A 19,957-nucleotide genomic window follows, 5' to 3' on the forward strand; every position below is an offset into this window, starting at 1 on the left:
AAAAATTAATTTAAAAAATTAATTTTAAAAGAAAAAACAAAACCAAAAAAACTCCCAAACCCAATTCATTTAGCCTTACATCTAACAATGACACTAATACTCAATTCCTGGGAAAGCATGGTGATTGCCCTTTATGATGTTGTCCTAAAAATATCAGAAAGCCCTCTTACTCCCAAAGTCCTGCATTTACCTTTCATTAAGGCTCTATCATTCATTAATTTAATTAAATCTTTAAAAAATGTCCTTTTCCCACCTAACCCAACATTTGGGGATTTTAAGTTATTCACCTTTAGAAATCACCAAATGAGGTGGATCTTTCTTCCCAACACCCAAAGATGACTTCAGAATGCTAGCAAACAATGGTAACACACAGCTGTCACTCCTGATTCTGTTAACTTCAGCCTTCTCTTCCTTAGTCCTTTCAAGACTGAAGAATGTTCAATAAAATTTTAAGGGAACAACATCACAGCCCATTAGGCATTTCTCTAGATATTCTATTAGCATTAAAGTATTTTTTAGAACTGAAAATGGTTACACATTTATACCCAGTCCAAGATGTAGACAGTGTGATTCTATATAAAGGTCAAGATTATGCTGTTTGTAATGCCCTCTTTAAAAAGGTTGAGCATCTTGCTAGTGACTTTGAACACAAAAAAGTTTTACACATTTTCTGGCAGTCTATGATGACTCTAGGTTTTACTCCTCACAAATACTGACAGCCAGAAATGAACATAACATCTTGGTTTATTTTTCTTCTCCAGGTTCATTTACTTATTTGCATTCTCTTGTAAGAGATTCCTACTGATTTTCCTCTGCTCGGCACTGTCCAGCCAGAAAATAAGCTTCTTGGAAATCTAGAAATTATATCTCACTACCCTGTTTGAGGATGTTAGAAAAATACCCCATTCATAAGCAAGCTCAATTGAGAAAACTTCTCCCATTCCAATTTAAAGTTCTCTATTTACAACAACTCTTTTCTACATACCCATAGTAGCTTGACTGTATTCTCACTTCCCTTACAGGTCCCTGATGTGGAATTTTGTCAATAGAAATACATATACAGTTCAACATACATATATACTGGGTTCATACACAGGCAGTTGAAGTGCTAACACACACACAGGAATACCACTGCCGATCCGCATGAACTTCAGGCTTACAGGCACACCTCTACAAAGGGCAGGGGAAATGTACAGATATTCCGGGCTTTGGCTGAAGTGTAAAACAAACAAAAAAGTCAGCTCTGTAAACCAGCTGGAGCAAGCCTGCTTAACAAACGTCCCAAATGCTCACTCCAAGTTTAAATTATGCCCACTAGTTCCCTGGATCTCTCTCTTCCGGTTACTTTCCTCTCCCTGCTTAATCACTATTACCCTTCACTGAATACAGAGACTAGAAACTTGAATGTATGAGCATCCCTGACCTGACACTGTAGAGATGCAGAGCACCCAAAGCTGGGTAATTTTACTTCTTCAAGTGGGCTCTCTAGATAGATTACTCATTAGGGAGTCTGGAGGCAGTAAACGCACAATTTTTCTATTTTCCTTTGTTTAAAAAGAATTTAGGGATTCCATGGTGGACTTCCGTGTTAAGACTCTGCACTTCCAATACAGGGGATGCAGGTTTGATTCCTGGTTGGGGAGCTGAGATCCCGCATGCCTCACAGCCAAAAAAAACCACAAACATAAAACAGAAGCCATATTTCAACAAATTCAATAAAGACTTTAAAAAATGAGTTTAGTTCCATTCTCATGTAATCCTAGAAAAATTCTTTGCTTCCAAGCACTGCAGGAGGTTTCCTAGTATAAACTCAGATGTTGACATTCCCAGAGGTTCAGCTCCAGAGTCTACGTCAAGGTGACCCAGGTTGAAAATCTGCCCTGGAATGCAGATCAACTCATTCATTTTTTGCATGCCTCGGAATGTTTCCAGGATTAATGGTTTATGAACTGGAACAGGTCTTGAAATTTAGGGCCATGCCAGTTCACATCAGACCTCAAATAGCTTCTGGAAGTACTAGTCGATCACTTCCAACAAGACATTAAATCTCAAGAGTGTTGAAATGGGTATCAGGCATCTGTAGATAGCAGTTCAGTAAGTGCACTCCAGGAGATGTAGGCTGAATGTTGGAAATTTCTCTTCCACTTACTTTTTTCTTTTAATGTCAGGTAAAAGGCTGTTGTGAATTGCCTTTCATAGTGCATCTGAATATGGAATCATTTCTCCGCAGGTATGTCTGCCCCAAACCTTACAGCAGGTAACTACATAACATACATAATCATTCTTATCTCTTGCATGACAGATCTGGAGATCTCTGGGGCTTCAGTGAGGTGGTCTCAGCCACCTACTCTGAGGAGACACACAGGCTGTAAAAGCAAGCCTATGTTCTGAAGACCTTTGCAGTCAGGCCTGAGGTCCATCTCTGAGACCTCCTTCCCAGTTAACGTGGTACTTATAAGTGAAGGGAGCTGGTGGTCAGCTTTTTACCACCAAACAGTCATAAACAAATGGCAAACCATGAGTTGTAGTTTTAATCACAGGAGCCAGGTGGTTGGCCAAGTCTCAGAAAGTAAATAACGATCTGTAAACAGCAGAACCAAAATTTTTTACCTACCAAATATCTTCAGGCCAGCCATACTTTATCAGATCTTCATCTGGAGAGACAGAAGAGAACAAAGAAAAGGAAACAAATAAGCAACAAGATATACTGTTCAGCACAGAGAAATACAGCTGTAATAACTTTAAATTTTATTACTCTGTAAGAACTTTAAACGGAGTACAATCTATAAAAATACCTAATCACTAAGTTGTACATATGAAACTAATATTTATTTTTTAAATTTTAATTCAGTTTTAAAATCATTCTTTGGTTCTTTTTTTTTGGCTATGCCATACAGCTTTCAGGATCTTAGTTCCCCAACCAGTGACTGAACCCAGGCTCTGGCAATGAAAGTGCTGAGTCCTAACCCTGGACTGCCAGGGAATTCCCTAAAGTAATATTTTAAATCAACTATACTTCAATAAAAAATAAAAAATTTTTAAATAAAACAAAAACTGTTCAAAAAAACTTTTTTACATTTTCCATTATCAAAGGCTTTTTGAATTACTCTTTTCTTCATTAAGAGAGAGAAAAAGTTTTGTGGAAAAGACTGGTATTTTTTCCCTTCCCAACTTACAGTAAACTTTAGCATATTTCATTTAAACTTCTTTTTTTAAAAAACACTTTTAACAGTTTTTACAATTGAACAATTATAATCATGACGTATTTGTTCAAAAGGTGAAGTGAACAAAGGTGAAGTATTTGTTTAAGTTGTATGCCTTTTTTTTTTTTTTTGTTTTAGCCACACCACATGGCTTCTGGGATCTCAGTTCCCCTACCAGGGATTGAACCCTGGGCTATGGCAGTTAAAGTGCAGAGACCTAACCAATGGACTGTCAGGGAATTCCCATGTGTGTACATTTCATTTTAATATATACCTCCAATGAATCATATCACTAATTAGTAACTGCTTAATACAGAAGCATTACTTGGTATTGATATTAGATAAAAAGATTTTTAAAAAGGGTAAACAAAGTGATTCACATATGAAGATTTAAAATGTACTCAAGTATAATCTATCTAACTTGAATGAGGTATTTATTGTCCAGAAAAGCAAAAGGATGATAGAGTCCCCTCTCTGATGAGGGCACTTTAAGCAAATGCATACACCTTGAGTTTTCTGAAGAGTTTTCTATAAGTGCAAATAAAAAGCTGAGCAAACCTCCAACAAGTAATCAGAAAGAGGAGAAAAAGGAAATTATAAAAACTTCTTTTCATTTGGGCAATGTCTGGCTCCCTGGTGACACCTGCTGGCGTCACATCAGAAAGCTTTTTTAGTGAAAGTAAACTGTCCAACTTAAAATTCCTTTTTGTTCCGTCCAGTCCTTTGTCAGAAGTCATCAAGACTATTAGAAGTAAATGTGATGTGCTAGGCACAGTAGAGAACATAGCACCTGAAAAACGTAATACCATTTTAACAGCAGACTAGGAGAGTGGATGACTCTAAAAGTACCTGGGGAAAAAATGTTCTACACAACAGATGTTTTTTCCTACATATACTTTAACAACAGTGAACCACCACTCAAGTGGGGTCTGGGTAGAATCTAAATTTATATCCGGAGGCGTAAACTCTGTATCTAGATTTATATCTATAGAAAGAAATTCCTACAACTGAAGTTTAAAGGATTCCACAATCTAGCCAGTCCACTTTAACCCACTCCTCCAAGAAGCCTTCTTGGCTCTCCCTAATCACATTTACTCTCTGTATGTCTGCTATTAATATTATCTCATTTTGCATTGCTTTTGTTTAACAGACTTTATTTTTCAGAGCAGTTTTAGGTTCGGAGAAAAACTGACCCCTACTCTGGTCCCATCACTTCACGGCAAACAGATGGGAAAAAGGTGGAAACAGTAACAGATGTTATTTTCTTGGGCTCCAAAATCACTGTGGACAGTGACTGCCATCATGAAATTAAAAGATGCGTGCTCCTTGGAAGAAAAGCTATTACAAACTTAGCATATTAAAAAGCAGACACATCGCTTTGCCAACAAAGGTCTGTATAATCAAAGCTAGGGTTTTTCCAGTAGTCACATACGGATGTAAGAGTTGGACCATAAATGCTGAGTGCCAAAGAATCAATGCTTTCCAACTGTGGTACTGGAGAAGACTCTTGTAGAGTCCCTTGGACTGCAAGGAGATCAAACCAGTCAATTCTAAAGGAAATCAACCCTGAATAATCACTGGAAGGACAGATGCTGAAGCTGAAGCTCCAATACTGTGGCCACCTGATGCGAAGAGTCAATTTATTAGAAAAGACCCTGATGCTGGGAAAGCTTGAGGGCAGGAGGAGAAGAGGGCCAACAGAGGATGAGATGGTTGGATGGCATCACCGACTCAAGGAACATGAGTTTCAGCAAACTCCAGGAGACATAACTGTACATTATTGCTCAGCGTAATACAGGGAGGTATCAGTAGCATCCTCAGTTACGTTCATCAGGAGGATGCTATGAGAAAATTTACCCAGGACATTCATGGATTACAAGGAGAAATATAAAACTCAAGTTTTAATACACTGCACACACTTCTCCATTAAGTCACACCCAGAGTCAATGGCATAAATTCATTATAAGGAAAAAACTGTTTAAAAATGAGCTATGCTATATGGTTTTTTCTCTTGGCTAGGATGTGATAGTCTTGCTTATACTGAGTCTGCTTATAATTATAGCAGGGTTCAAAACGGTTGTATAGATCTGATTTATAATTATATTGTTATATAACTATCATATTTATAATGTTATATACATTTTATGTGATAGATGTGTCCGTGTGTGTATATATATATATAAAGATATAGATATATGTGTGACAGTGGTCAAGAAAGCTTCAAAACACTGTTCACATTTCAACTCAAAAAGAACCATCTTCTGCCTCAAAAAAACCAAGACATGTTTCTCAAATGAGGTAGAAATGTACAGAAAAGGATCTTTGCAAAAGTCTAAGCCACAGATTATTTTTATCTGATGAAAACCAGCAAAGGTTAACTTCTGATTCCCATCACCCCTAAATCAAATGGTACCACAAAACCATGTAAGTTCCTAATCAGCAACAAATGGTCTAATTCTCTCAATTATCACTGGATACAATACATTATAAGAAAATCAATCATTTGGAATTCCTTCTAATGGGTTATAGTCATTAACTGAAAACCCATCCAAGAAACCATGGACAGAAAAGGCAACTGACACTTACCTGCTGAAAATTTCAAAATCAAATGCTTTTGAAAACTTACTTTCATATTTATCCTTTCCCATGTAAATAGTGTAAGCAGATGAGTTAACTAAGACAAAACAAAAATAAGACATAGTTAGATAACATCATTACAGACACACCTATTTGGTGGGAAAAACAAGGGAGAAATGCTTATGACGGGTTGGCAAAACATGGCTGGTAGGCCAAATCCAGCCTTGTTTTTGGACAGCCCTTCAGCTTAGAATGATTCTTACATTTTTAAAGGGTTAAAGAAGCAAAATGAAGAAGAATAAGCTAGAGAGACCTTATGTGGCTTACAAAGTCTAAAATACTGACCATTTGTAAAACGTTGACCAACCCTCTTAAAAACGGGTACTTTCCTACTTTCTCAGGGAGATAGCACAACACAATTCCAGTTCCATCATCTACTTTTGCCTTCATATATATATATATATATATATATATTTCCCCCCCAAAAAAACCACCCAAACTCATCACCTCAACCATTTAAAAATAGGTTCCTATACCTAGGTAAGGTTTATCTTCCATGATTTGACTTAGTTGCATTCCAGGGGTGCTGCAAATCATACCTGGCTCCCTACCACATTCAGGGGAAACATGGTTCTCAAGCTTCTTCTCATCAGTGACACTGAACCCTGTTTATAGAATCACCTAATTCTGCCCCAGCTCCACTTAAGACCAACCAAATTCAAATCTCTGGGGATTGGGTTTTTTTTTTTTAAAGATCTCTTTTAATAGCGATTTCTAATGTGAAGTTGGTGTTAGGAACTCCTACGCTAAATCAAATTGAATATTCCGGGTATGGCTCACCTTAGAAATGATATTGGCTTTCCTGAGCTAGCGTGTTTTGCCGTGTGAATCCTCCATCTGCAATCAGTTAGGTTTTGTCATTGAAATCGTAACTGGGTCCTGAGTTTTTGAGCTAGTCTACCAAAATCTGTTAGACCCCATTTGGATCTAGACTTCTGAATTAACAGCCACTGGGTCTCTGTCTACAAAGCCTGGCTGACAGGTGTTAAGGTTGGGCTAGGCAGTCTGCTGGCTGTCACTCCAGAGCTGGAACTACTCTATTAAGTGGAGCTCTGAACTCCTTCATTTGTAGATTGGTAAACTCAGGGTTCCCTGTAATTTCCAAATGACAAGCTCCTTAAATGATCAAGCACAGTTGCCCTTCCTGGGAACAGAAGACTCCCAATTCCTTCAGTGAGTAGTTATGACGACTACCACCCATAATTACTTGGAAGTAGTTGGGAGGAGTTTGAAAGGAGAGAATGTTTGTATTGACTAATTGACAGAGAGATCTGTCTATAGTTAAGTATTGTATTATCCTGATAAGCCCTTTGCACAGCATTGGACAAATACCAACTGCAGGAATACAACTAAAAAGTGTTTCAGATGTTCACTTGGGGCGCTACTGTATTTGTACACCCTTTTGATCCTATAATGTCACCACTAGGAGTACATACCCTACTAACTAACATTTCACCAAGCAATGAAGCTCTTCATACAAACTGAACAGGCGTTAATTAAGACCAGAGAACACATAGACAAAAGGCCATGGATCCATTAAAAAGAAAGAGTAGGTGAATAACTAGCAGCACAGTATTTCTGTTATCTACAAACAGTAAGATTCAATATGTAAAAAAAATAGTAATTGTACATATAAACATGCTTACATATGTTTCTAATACACACACCCATTTTCTTTATACTATGGAAGGATATATATATATATTTAACTGTTAACAGTGACCTTACCTACTTGCTTACAAAATATATAGATGGTTTTTGTAATCAGAAAAAATGTTTTTTTTTTTTTTTTTTTTTTAATGATTGAAGTACACAAAGCTGTCTCTGCAGGGCAAGCTAGCTAAGCTCTGCCAAGAGAATGACAGATGATGGATGGCGGACCTATAAAATGAGGTGGTTAATAACATAACTGCTACAACCCCAAACTGAGGGGCATTCTACAGAATAATTTTTCAACAGACAGTGTCATGAGAGAAAAAGACTGAGCAATTGCTCTGACCAGAAGACTCCAGAGAGCAATGAATGACAACAGAATGCAACAATTGATTTGCAGGTTTCTTTTGTGATAAATTCAGAGGACTCTGATGAAAACTGGATAAGAGTTGCTGACTAGGTAATAGTATCATTGCAATGTTAATTTCCTAATTTGGATAGTGAACAATGCCTTCTGATAACAGAATATCCTTGATTTTAAGAAAAATACCCTGAGGTATTTAAGGGTAAGACACAACTTCCAGATGGTTCAGGGAGAAAAAAAAACCTGTGAGTGTGTTTGTGTGTGTGCAGAGAGAGAGTGGGGCAAGGGGAGATGGAAAACGTGGAAAAAGCAGAATGGGGAAAAGGAGGTAAGGCATGTGTGGTAAAATGTTAGGATTTGGGGAATCTGAGAGAAGGCTTTAAAGGAAATCTTTTAATAGTCCTGTAACTTTTCCAAAAGACTGAAATGTCAAAATAGAAAATAAAATTTAAAAAAAAAAGGAGCATGACTTCTGAGTCAGAAGTCTCAATTAAGCTCTCCTCCGTGGCTTCCCTGATAGCTCAGTTGGTAAAGAATCCACCTGTAATGCAGGAGACCCTGGTTCAATTCCTCGGTTGGGAAGACCCACTGGAGAAGGGATAGGCTACCAGTATTCTTGGGTTTCCCTTGTGGCTCAGCTGGTAAAGAATCCGCTTGCAATGTAGGAGACCTGGGTTCAATCCCTGGGTTGGGAAGATCCCCCTGAAGAAGGGAAAGGCTACCCATGCCAGTATTCTGGCCTGGAGAATTTCATGAGCTGTATAGTCCATGGGGTCACAAAGAGCAGCCACGACTGAACGACTTTCCCTTTCCATGTTAGAGGGATAAAGGGAGAGTAAACTGAATTATTCTAGTTACTCTTGCAACTCTCATCCAAATAATGTGATGAGTATGAGAACTAGTTGTCTTGAAGACTCCTGACTCAGGTATAGCAATCAACTCAACTTTTGAGGCGTTGTGATAATTTCATAATTACAGAACCATCTATATTGAGATGGACACTGGTAAAAGATACTAAAAACATAAGTGAACTTAACGTGCTTAATGCACTAATGTGCAGGAACCCATAAATCAGAGCATCTTGCATTTGACACTGAAAATAGAGCAAGGTTAATGTTTCCTTAATCTATTATGGGAGCATGAAAGAATAAGCAGATTTTAATCAGAGATACTAATTTTAAAAGAGAAGGCAAAAATTTTCTATTGTGATTTCCAGCCCATTTTTTTAAAGGGTTTTTTTGGTTTTTTTTTTTTGCAGTAAACCATCAGTTGGTTGAAAAGCTTGGCTATCTATCTATATGAAGTCATTTCCTGAAGATTCTGTATGTTCAAATTGTTTTCTGTACTGGAATATGTAAAAAAATTTACTACTATATTACTCTGCAATTTTAAAAGCTGCACAACTGTAGATTTATTAGAATTAAGAGGCCAAATATTTTTCCGACAGGAAGCAGTTCTGATGCCGCAATGTAAGCCAGTGAGGAAAAAATGACCCACAAATCAACTGAATCCCTCTGCTCTATTAGGGGCCATCTCCGTGTATATGACTGGCACTCAAAGAATTTAGAATCGCTTTAAGGAGAATAACGTAGCCTGTATAAAATACATTTACTACCTATATGCCCTGCCTCGGGCTTCCCACATGGCTCAGTAAAGAACCTGCCTGCCAATGCAGGAGACACTGACCCCTGGGTCAGTGAAGATCCCCTGGAGAAGGAAATGGCAACTGACCCCAGTATTCTTGCCTGGGAAGAAGAGCCTGGTGGGCTACAGTCCACAGAGTCTCAAAGAGTCTGACATGAGTTAGCAACTAAAGCAGGACAACAACATGCCCTGCCTATATTTGTCATTCCATTGTTGGACTTGTATGGATAACTATGTTGTCAAGGACTCTCCTGAGTGGAGAAGCTACAAAAAGATGCTTCTGTTATATTATGACAGAGGGGCAGAACAGGACAGACAGCAGATAAAAATGCAATTAGGAGCTTAGAATGATTTTTCAGGCTAGTTTGAATTTTGTTTCTAGTAATTTTAATAATATGGATAAGAAAAAACTAAGCCCACAGAAACAGAGAAATGGCTTACAGCACACTGTGGAAGCCTAAACCATTGAGAAAAATGAGATGTGACAGTGTGATGGAGTAGCAGAGGAGGGCTCTGAGTTACAACTTTCCTGGGCTTCAACTTTCTCATCTCTAAAGAGCAAGTGCCACCCTGTTCAAACCCACATAACCACTATTATTGGTTTCACTTAAATCTCACCTTTAACAAGTAGGCAGAGAGTAGCAATAGAATAGAGTGTGCTAGAAGTAAAAAAATAGCATTCGTTTATTCAGTAAGTATTTACTGAGTTCTTATTAAGAGTCAGGCACTATGCTAGCGGATCAAGGAGAGCCTGTACCTGCCCTCAACGGGCTTACACTCTATCTCAAGCAGACAAAAGTTTAACATCAAATGATACGTGCAATGCTGAACATATATATTGTGTTAAGGGGATTCCCCCAAGAGATATACCTAAGCAATCCTGGGGTGGGAACAAGGAAAGAAAAAAGGCATTTGTAAAAGATAGGCGAGGGCCGTCTCTGGGGAGGAGCAGCTAACTGGGGGGTTCATTTAAGGCAAAGAGAAAAATATAAGTAGAGAAACGAAGACACTGCAGTTCCTGGGGACTAAACACACCCTTTTCTTGCCTGCCAAAGACAAATGAGAAACTATCATGTCACTTTTCAAAATCTGGGACATTAACTCTGCCCAGTGAGTGTATGTCTCGCCACTCCAGAGTCTTTCGGTAGCATCCAAACCCAATAACCCTTTCCTGGAAGGGTAAGGCGCACTTTCTGTAAGGCAGAGTTGTTGGCAGGTGTCTCCTTTCTTACCAGAGAGCAGCAAGATTAAATGTTACGGGGGTGGGTGGGGAAGAGAAGACTTCACGATGTAGTGTGAATAAGTCCACAAACTGCCTGATTCCAGGTAGCGACAGGTCTTTCTAATTGAGGGAAAAGAAGACCGACAGGAGGCAAAGAGAGCACTGGGGATGGTCCCTCTACGCTCCCCTCTCCCCAAACCAGGCACTGAAGAGCAGGCACACTGGGAGGACTGGGACGGACACGGTGGAGAGACCATCAGGACGAAGGAAGAGGCACCCACTGCCGAGAAGGCACTTAAGGACCAGGCTAGCGGTGGCCTCGAGGTCTCGGCTTCGGAGCCCCACAGTCAACATAGGGACCCGGAAGGTCTCGGCGACCACTCACCGCTACTACTGGTGAAGTAGAACACCATGATCCCAGCGGCGGTGGGACAACTACAGCGCCCAGCAGCAGTACTCAAACCTGGAAGCTCAGGATACCGGAAGCGCGGAGGCCGCGTTCCCCGGAACTGCTCACGCACTTCCGGCTGACGTCGGGTCGCATCATAACGCCTGTCGCCAGCGCCATCTTCAATTCTGCTGAGGAGGCGGTGTCGGCGCGCTTGGAGCTCATTTGGGGGTCAAAGGAGAGAGGATGGAGGCAGGAGGATTTAGTGGGTGGAAAACGATGCGGGGAACTATCTTAAGAGAAAAATGCCACAGCCTGGCTTTATTTTTAGAACCTCCACCCTGTGGGCTATCAAGTTGGTTTCATTTGCCGCTTTTCACTCGCATCTGGGCTCCCTGAAAGTAGAAACCTTGTGCCTTCTTCACGGCTACGCTTTCACTGAACTAATCACGGTGCTTGGAACTTAGTATGCTGCTGCTGCTGCTAAGTCGCTTCAGTCGTGTCCGACTGTGTGCGACCCCATAGACAGCAGCCCACCAGGCTCCGCCGTCCCTGGGATTCTCCAGGCAAGAACACTGGAGTGGGTTGCCATTTCCTTCTCCAGTGCATGAAAGTGAAAAGTGAAAGTGAAGTCACTCAGTGGTGTCCGACTCTTTGTGACCCCATGGACTGCAGCCTACCAGGCTCCTCTGTCCATGGGATTTTCCAAGCTAGAGTACTGCAGTGGGGTGCCATCGCCTTCTCCGGAGCTTAGTCTAGAAGCTCATTAAAATTTGAATGAACCTAAGTTCCTCCACTATTCTCATTCTAGCTCCATCACTTGTTGGGCACTTTCGGTTGCTGCACTTCGCAGCAAAATGAGGATGAATGGAGCGGTTAATTCACAGGTTATTTTGCCAAGGTTAAGTAAATTAATAGGTGTAAAAGGTTTAGGACGTGGTGAACAATCTAGAATTAAAGTTAGTTTCACCGGAGGCAGTATGCCTCTCTGCGTTTGGGCTCGTACTGTTCTACCTTTAAATCCAAGATCTGCCATCTGTTACCTACGAGGCTGAGGGAACCTCAAATCTTCCGGCTGTAAAGTGGGAATGATCTGACTCAGTTCCCAACAGCACTTCGCTTTAACCTGATTATTTATATTATCTTATTATGTGAAGTTAAGCGCATCACTGAACTAAATTTTTTTAGAACTAAGAAATGTGCCCAGAGAGTGTACTAGGAGGTGGTACACAAACATAACAGTAGCTAATAACAAACGAGAGCTTTAGGAACTTCTGGGCTTTCCGAAGGAAGAATATACATTGTCCTATGAATAGTAATTGTTTTCAGGCCCTCAGTTTTATTCTCTATACAATGGGAACGATGGTACATATCCCATAGACTGTGGTGAATGAAATAAAACACTAAAACGTGCATGAATACCTGGCACGTAGATGTTACTGGCGTGATTTAATTTATTTAACTTGAAAAAAAAATTTTAATTGCTTCCCCTAACATCACTAGGAAAAAAAAAAAAAAAAGTAACCGTAGCTCAGTCGGTAAAGAATCTGCCTGCAATGAAGGAGACCTGGGTTGGGTTCCTGGGTCGGGAAGATCCCCTGGAGAAGGAAATGACAAGCCACTCCAGTATTCTTGCCTGGAGAATCCCATGGACAGAGGAGCCTGGCAGGCTACAGTCCATCGGGTCGCAAGAGTCGGATACGACTTAGCGACTGATCACCAACATTATAGCTCCAAATGGGAAAAGTAACTTGAGAATCTTAGGCTGCTATAAAAAAAAAAAAAATCTTAACAGCAAATGACTTCAGAATATATCGAGTACCAGAGAACGCCTTCATTCTGCGGAAAACTACAACTCCCAGAATGCACCTAGGTAAGGCCTCAATAAAGGAGCCCGGCGCTGCCGCAAGGGGTTCTGGAAGACGTGGTTTCCACCAGGGGAGAAGTTTCAGCCTTGCAAGGGCGGGAGACTCTTGGAGACCACCTCCTGAGAGGCGGGGCAAGCGCTGGTGCACAACCAATCGTCGAGCCTGCCCTTGGATACGCTGGGAAGCGGCGAATCGGAACGCAGCGGTTTTCGCCTGGACTGGCGCGCGAGAATTTGAACACAGTGGGGGACCACGGGCTCGGCTGAGGAGAGGTCGCCTGTCTGAGGTGCTACCAGGTAAGTGCTGCGTGGGGCCGAGGCGTGATGTGGAAGAACCAGGGGACCAGGAGGTTCTGTGGGAGTGGGAGTGAATGTCAAAGAAAGAGAGCTTTTGCTCTGTGCTTGGCGCATTCTAGGCTGGAGACCAGAGCTAGCGAGCTGGTATCCGCGCTTCCAGGTCTCCGGGTTTCCATCTTTCTGACGCTGAGTTTTCTCGCCCTTTTGCCCTGACAGTGTGTGGGGACAGGGTCGCTTTTCTCCCCTGTCTTTCCTCATTCAGCCTCAGAAAGATCTTTACAGCTGCAGCTCTACACGAATTTCCAGAGACTCAGGTCTTTCTGTTTAACTTGAAAGTTATGCTTGTGTATTAAAAATACACTTGATCCGAAAGGAAGGGGAAGGGAAATTTTATTGATCAACATACCATCTGCTTGAGAGTTAACATGCGTGATTGTGTTTATTACTCGCAGCCTTAGAAGGTCAGAGTATTTTGTCAATAAGAAAACAAGCGACTCCTCAGCTAATAAAATGGGAGAGAATTATGCTTCCCTGTTTTCTTGCTGGCTTCTGATGAAAAAGTTAGAGATGGTCCGTGCCTTCATTGTACCTGCAGGCTGTAGGGAAAGACTGTCAAGCCAAAGACGAGAAAATACGCAAAATGAATACCAAGGAAGTGCAGGGTGGATTGGAAGCCTAGGGCAAGAGCATCTAACAGCAGGAGGGCTGTTGGGATTTGAGGGGAGGCAGGTGGTGAGGGTTATGGGAAGGACAGCTGCCCAGGATATAGAGTGATTAAACTTGAGATGAATTCATCAGGCTATTGAAGTTGGGAAAGTGTGTCCTGAAATGGGGTAAAATCCTTCCTCTTTGGTAGGACCATTTTTCAGCTTGAAATTTGTACTGTTCCTGCTTAATTTAAATTGTACTGTCTCTGCTTAATTAGTGGAGGTGGGGGGAGCGGAGGTGGGTGGTGGCTTCCCTGGTGGCTCAGACGGTAAAGGGTTTGCCTACAATGCTGGAGACCCGGGTTCAATCCCTGGGTCGGGAAGATCTCTTGGAGTAGGAAAATGGCAACCCACTCCAATATTCTTGCCTGGAAAATCCCATGGATGGAGGAACCTGGTAGGCCCCAGTCCATGGGGTCGCAAAGAGTTGGACATGACTAAGTGACTTCACTTTCTTTGTGAGGTAGTGATTTTATTTTTTTTTTTTTTACCTTCATGCTTTAAACCTTTATCAAAGTAATTTGCTTTAAAAAAAAAAAACACCTTTTTTTTTTTAAATCTTAATGGACAATCACCCATCTGAATTGTAGTTTTGATATAGCGATTTTTATACACATTGAATTTATTTGGTTATTGTTCTGTTGCTTTTAGGAGTTAGGATGTCAACTTTAACGCCAACAAAAAGGAAGCAGTGCTCTTTGAACCGGGACATGTAAGTCTCATCCTGAGTGGAAATTCTTTAAAAAATCTACTGTCTTAAATTTTTTTTATCTTCTCTCTTCTATGTCTAAATATTTCCATTCTTTCATTTCCTACTCCTTATAGTTATAGTAATACTTTATATTCTAATTCTAGTCTGGAAATAATATAAGCTTTTATAATTAATTCTTTAGTGCCTTTGGAGGGAATCAGAAAAAGGGCTGTTATCTATGGCTTGGAAATGTGTGTCAGATCTTTTGTTGCCTTGCTTCTTTCTGCTCTCTTATATAATATTTAACATGCTGTTTTGCATAAAATAGGTGCTCATCCTATTATACACAGCAATCCTAGAAAGTTGTATACTCTGTGTATGTTGTACCAGAGATAAATTACAGGCCCTAAGTGGTCAGTATATTGTGTGTAGTTAATCATTTTAGGAAACTTGTTTCAGAGTATATGGCCAAAACTTAGAAATAGGTTTTAAAACACACATACACACACACACACATTTCTCAAAGCTTCTTTGTAAAGTGTTTTCACAAACATTATTGGGGTCTTAGTTTTGAAAAATACTCAAATACTTTGTAAAGACAGAAATTGAGAATTTCTACTGCTAATCTAATAGTGTATGTAGATAGATGCTTTTGGAGATATATTTTTAATATGCCTTCCAGGTGAAGTTGTTTATTGCTTAGTAGTAAATTGACATAAAAACCGAAGCAAAATAACTATCGATGGACTGTGTTTCTTTTCATAGCCCATTATCAGATATTCCATCAAAGAAATTAATTTTGGACTTCACTGAAAATGTATTTCCATTACCTAATAAAAAGCACATTTGCCAAACCAGTGATAAAAATGAAGGAAAGATTCATTGCTCTCAACAAGGCCATTTGATTTCAAGTCCACTCAAAATGACTGAAAATAGATTGCCATCTGCAAATCAGGGTTCACCATTTAAATCTGCTGTGTCTGCTGTATCCTTTTACAACAAAGATAAGTGGTACCTCAATCCATTGGAGAGAAAGCTGATAAAAGAGAGTAGATCCATTGGTCTAAAAACTAATAATGAAGATAAAACATATTCCTATATGACAGAAAAAATGCAAGGAAAACCAGTCTGCTCCAAGAAGATGAACAAAAAACCACAGAAGAGTTTAACTGCTAAGTGTCAAGTGGGATATAAATGCATCAAGCCTGTATCAAAGAATTCTAAAAATTCCAAGCAGTACCGAGTGACCTATAAGCCAACTGTGCAGAATAATTGTTACTCAGCTGAAAATAATCTGAATGCTCCTCGAGTTCTAAGCCAGAAGGTCAAACCACAAGTTACCCTCCAGGGTGGAGCAGCTTTTTTTGTTAGTAGGAAAAAGCCCTCATTGAGAAAATCATCCCTGAAAGATAAGCCGTTACTGGGACTCACCCAGAAAAATAAATCAGAAGTTACTGAAGAATCTGATGGAGAGACTGTCACTGAAAGAAGTTTTGAGACAAGGCAAGCGCCAAAGTGTGTGTTAGTAGAAAAAGAACTGAACGTTGAGCTGTTGAGTGAAAGAAGTAAAAGTGAAGATAAATTAATAAAGGTAAATGGAAATACATAGCTTCTAAAACTAAGTTGGCTCTCTCTGTATATGGTGGTGGTGGGTTAGTTGCTAAGTCGTGTCTGACTCTTGTGACCCCATGGATTGTAGCCCGCCAGGCTCTTCTATCAATTGTGTTTCCCAGGCAAGAATACTAGAGTGGGTTGCCATTTCCTTCTCCAAGGAATCTCCCCAACCCAGGGATCAAACCCCTGTCTCCTGCATTGCAGGCAGATTCTTTACTGACTGAGCTACCAGGGAAAACTGTATCTGTGTGTATGTAGGTGGGTAAGTATGTATGTGTGTAGGTAGCTAGTCTCTTAAAGCTAAGAAAAGAAAGAAATCTTGCAGAGAAATCATCTCATTTTAACAAGACTGTCTCTTCATTATCAAATAGACATGGAGAAGGCTAATAAGAATAGGTAGAAATGCAGAAGACCCCCCCCCCGCAATATATACACACTTATTTTGATGGATTGAGAATTAATTTTAGCTTGAGCAGTGCCCCACATTTTTTTTAATTGACATGTATCTATATACAGTGAATTGTGCAGATATATTGTCTGAATTTTGATAAACTCACATACCATGTAACCAAAACCCCTATCAAGAAATAGTTGTGGTTTTTTTGTCAGAAACAATATAAAGAATTAGTAGAATTGCTCTTATGGCTTAGGCAAGCAAGAACATGTTCCATTTAGCAATATACTTGGCAATACTTGATAGACAGGAAAAAACATTGACAGTGGGAACTGCAAACTTAAATATTTACAAGGTAAGTAAAATTAGCAGCAAAACTGGTCTGATCTAGATATGTTTCCATACATTGATTTAGTGGAAGGAAATGACCTGTCAGGTGGTAGCCTGATACTTTATTCCCTGAGATTACTGCCATATAGGAACAAAATTTTGTTTACAGTCTGGAGGATTGGTTTTATGAAGCCAGATGCTATCATAATTATAAAGAATTTTAAGGCAGAGTAGAAAATAGGATTTTCCTCCCTTTTTTGGCTTAATGAAACCTACAATCATTTTTTGGTAATATGGTTTTATGGTATTATGGTTTTGGTATTATGGAGGTAACTCTTTAAGTTCCTTTGTGACTGTGGTCCAGAGAAACTTAACTTTTATTTGATAGTTAGTGTTTTTAGGGGCTTCCCATGTGGCACTAGCAGTAAAGAACCTGACTGCTAGTGCAGGAGACATAAGAGACATGGATTTGATCCCTGGGTTGAGAAGATCCCCTGGAGGATAGCATGGCAACCCACTCCAGTATTCCTGCCTGGAGAATCCCAAGAACAGAGGAGCCTGGCAGCCTACAGTCCATGGGGTTGCAAAGAGTCCAACAGGACTGAGTAACCAAGCACAGCACAGCTAAGGGTAAATCCTGTTTTCATTAGAGAGTGCATAACCTTTTCCCAACTCTGTGGAGCCTTGAGAAACAGCAAACTGATGCCTTGTCCCCCATTCTTCTGAGATAGTTATGATTTTGAATAGGAGTTCTTTAATCAAAAGTTTTTTCCTTTTCCCCCAAGCTATATGTTCTCTTAAGTCTCATCAAATAAGTAGTGTTTACTGAAATTTGTAACAAGTTTTTCTACTTTGTTTTTCCCACCTCTCTGCTGCTATCCAAAAAGTGGGAGTTAGAAGCCTCTCCAACTACTCCAGGATGTTTTCCTCTCCTTTGCTCCCTGTATTTAAAGCTTGTGACAAAGGGTTGGTTCTTTTCAGTTTGGCGACTCCTAGGGAAATTTCTCGGAGAAGGCAACGGCACCCCACTCCAGTACTCTTGCCTGGAAAATCCCATGGACAGAGGAGCCTGGTAGGCTGCAGTCCATGGGGTCGCTGAGGGTCGGACACGACTGAGCGACTTCACTTTCACCTTTCACTTTTCATGCATTGGAGAAGGCAATGGCAACCCACTCCAGTGTTCTTGCCTAGAGAATCCCAGGGACGGGGGAGCCTAGAGGGCTGCCATCTATGGGGTCGCACAGAGTCAGACACGACTGAAACGACTTAGCAGCAGTAGGGAAATTTCTGCCATTTTTACTGATTTTTCTCTTGTTCAATTTATTTTTGTAGACGGGATGTTCTACAGTTTTCATTCTGTCATCTTTATCAGGAAAAATACATTTTTGACAGGATGACAAATTATAAACTTAAATATGCACACTCTATCTTTTAAAAATATAACATTTAGTAAATATAGAGGAAATTTTCCTTAAACTAGACTGAAAATTGAGGATTTAAAGTCATTATGAAATGTAATTCATGATGAAAACACATATTTTGTTTTAGAAACGGATCTCTTGGGATTCATTGGCTAAATGTGCAATGATTAAGAATTATAGGTTTCTTTAATTTTACTCAATATTTTCAGGATGCATCAGATGGAGTCATTTCTTCAAGGGAATGTAAAACTGATGAAAATAAGAGTTGTCCTTCAGAGGAGTCTTTCAGTAAGAACAAGACAGGTAAGTAAGAGAACTTTTCTTCTCAAAATGAGTGTTTTTCATGTAATAATGCTTCATTACATGTGTCAGTATGAAATTACATACAGTACTATTTTGGCTTTTTAAAATAATTCAGTATCCGTGACTTGGTATGTTTGTGTTGCTCTTGGTAACACTGTTTTCTATGGTAAGCAGTGCAGTGCAGTTTGAAGAGGAGACAAGGAGAACTTATGTGAGAACTTAAGACAAAATACTCTGATTACTTGGTCTGTGAGATATGGCCCAGTTACTTAAGCTGTCTAGAGCCAGGTGTTCTCATCATACCTATGCGTTTAGCCAAAATGATAGGAGGGAGTGAAAAAAATAAATATCTGTGATCAAAGCCCAATTGTAAGCAGAATTCACTAAGCCGTAAGAGGGCACTGGATTTGGCATCAGGAGTCTTGGGTTTTGTCTGGGTCTTTCAGTGATTAATTGTGATCTAGGGAAGAGATCTTTCAAGAGGTTGGACCCAGGGAATGAACCTAGGCCATGGCAATGAAAGAACTGAATCGTAACCACTGGACCACCAGGGAATTCCCACTTCTTTTTTTAAATAAGCTTTTCATTTTGTAGTAATTTTAGATTTACAGAGAAGTTGTACCTGTCTTACCCCATTTACCCTGTTGTTCAGTCACTAAGTCATGTCCAACTCTTTTGGGACCCCATGGACTGCAGCACTCCAGGCTTCCCTTTCTTTCACTGTCTCCTGGAGTTTGCTCAAACTCATGTCCATTGAGTCAGTGATGCCATCCAACCATCTCATCCTGTGTCTCCCCTTCTCCTGTCCTCAATCGTTCCCAGCATCAGGGTCTTATTTTCCATTGAGTCTGTTCTTTGCATCAGGTGGCCAAAGTATTGGAGCTTTAGCATCAGTCCTTCTGATGAATATTCAGGGTTGATTTACTTTAGGATTGACTGGCTTGATCCCTTTGCAGTCATAGGGACTCTTGAGAGTCTTTGAAAGCATCAGTTCTTCATTGCTCAGCCTTCTTTATGGTCCAGCTCTCATATTCATATATGACTACTGGAAAAACAATATTTTTAACCAAACAGACTCTTGTTCGCAAAGTGATGTCTCTGCTTTTTAATTCACTGTCTAGTTTAGTCATAGCTTTCCTTCCAAGGAGCAAATGTCTTTTAATTTCATGGCTGCAGTCATCATCTGTAGTGATTTTGGAGCCCAAGAAAATAACATGTCACT

The 19,957-nt window shown here is 40.1% G+C and overlaps 2 protein-coding genes across 11 annotated transcripts in view; one reads left to right on the top strand and one right to left on the bottom strand.

The window, feature by feature from the left end:
- The window catches only part of CCDC25 (coiled-coil domain containing 25), a 76,200-nt gene extending 64,990 nt beyond the window's left edge, over positions 1 to 11,210 (bottom strand). For 6 of the 10 annotated variants that reach the window (XR_009599255.1, XM_060409532.1, XM_060409540.1 and 3 more), the window contains exons 1-3: positions 11,109 to 11,210; positions 5,830 to 5,877; positions 2,615 to 2,654 (exon numbers count right to left, since the gene is read on the bottom strand). Coding sequence is in view for 9 of the 10 variants with exons in the window: in XM_060409532.1 (XP_060265515.1) it covers positions 2,615 to 2,654; positions 5,830 to 5,877; positions 11,109 to 11,136 (116 nt within the window). In the remaining variant the exon portion in view is untranslated. Of the gene's footprint in view, positions 1 to 2,614; positions 2,655 to 5,789; positions 5,878 to 11,108 lie in introns of all 10 variants that reach the window. The other 4 variants (XM_060409533.1, XM_060409536.1, XM_060409534.1 and 1 more) reach the window with 2 other exon arrangements.
- A 67-nt stretch (positions 11,211 to 11,277) lies between these two features.
- ESCO2 (establishment of sister chromatid cohesion N-acetyltransferase 2) overlaps positions 11,278 to 19,957 on the top strand; it is a 29,044-nt gene continuing 20,364 nt past the window's right edge. Inside the window, exons 1-4 of the mRNA XM_004004434.5 lie at positions 11,278 to 13,275; positions 14,634 to 14,694; positions 15,439 to 16,264; positions 18,642 to 18,735. Coding sequence (XP_004004483.4) covers positions 12,975 to 13,275; positions 14,634 to 14,694; positions 15,439 to 16,264; positions 18,642 to 18,735 — 1,282 coding nt within the window. The 5' untranslated portion in view covers positions 11,278 to 12,974. The remainder of the gene's footprint in view (positions 13,276 to 14,633; positions 14,695 to 15,438; positions 16,265 to 18,641; positions 18,736 to 19,957) is intronic.

The sequence above is a fragment of the Ovis aries genome, chromosome 2, assembly GCF_016772045.2.
Source record: "Ovis aries strain OAR_USU_Benz2616 breed Rambouillet chromosome 2, ARS-UI_Ramb_v3.0, whole genome shotgun sequence".
NCBI classification, from domain to species: domain Eukaryota; kingdom Metazoa; phylum Chordata; class Mammalia; order Artiodactyla; family Bovidae; genus Ovis; species Ovis aries.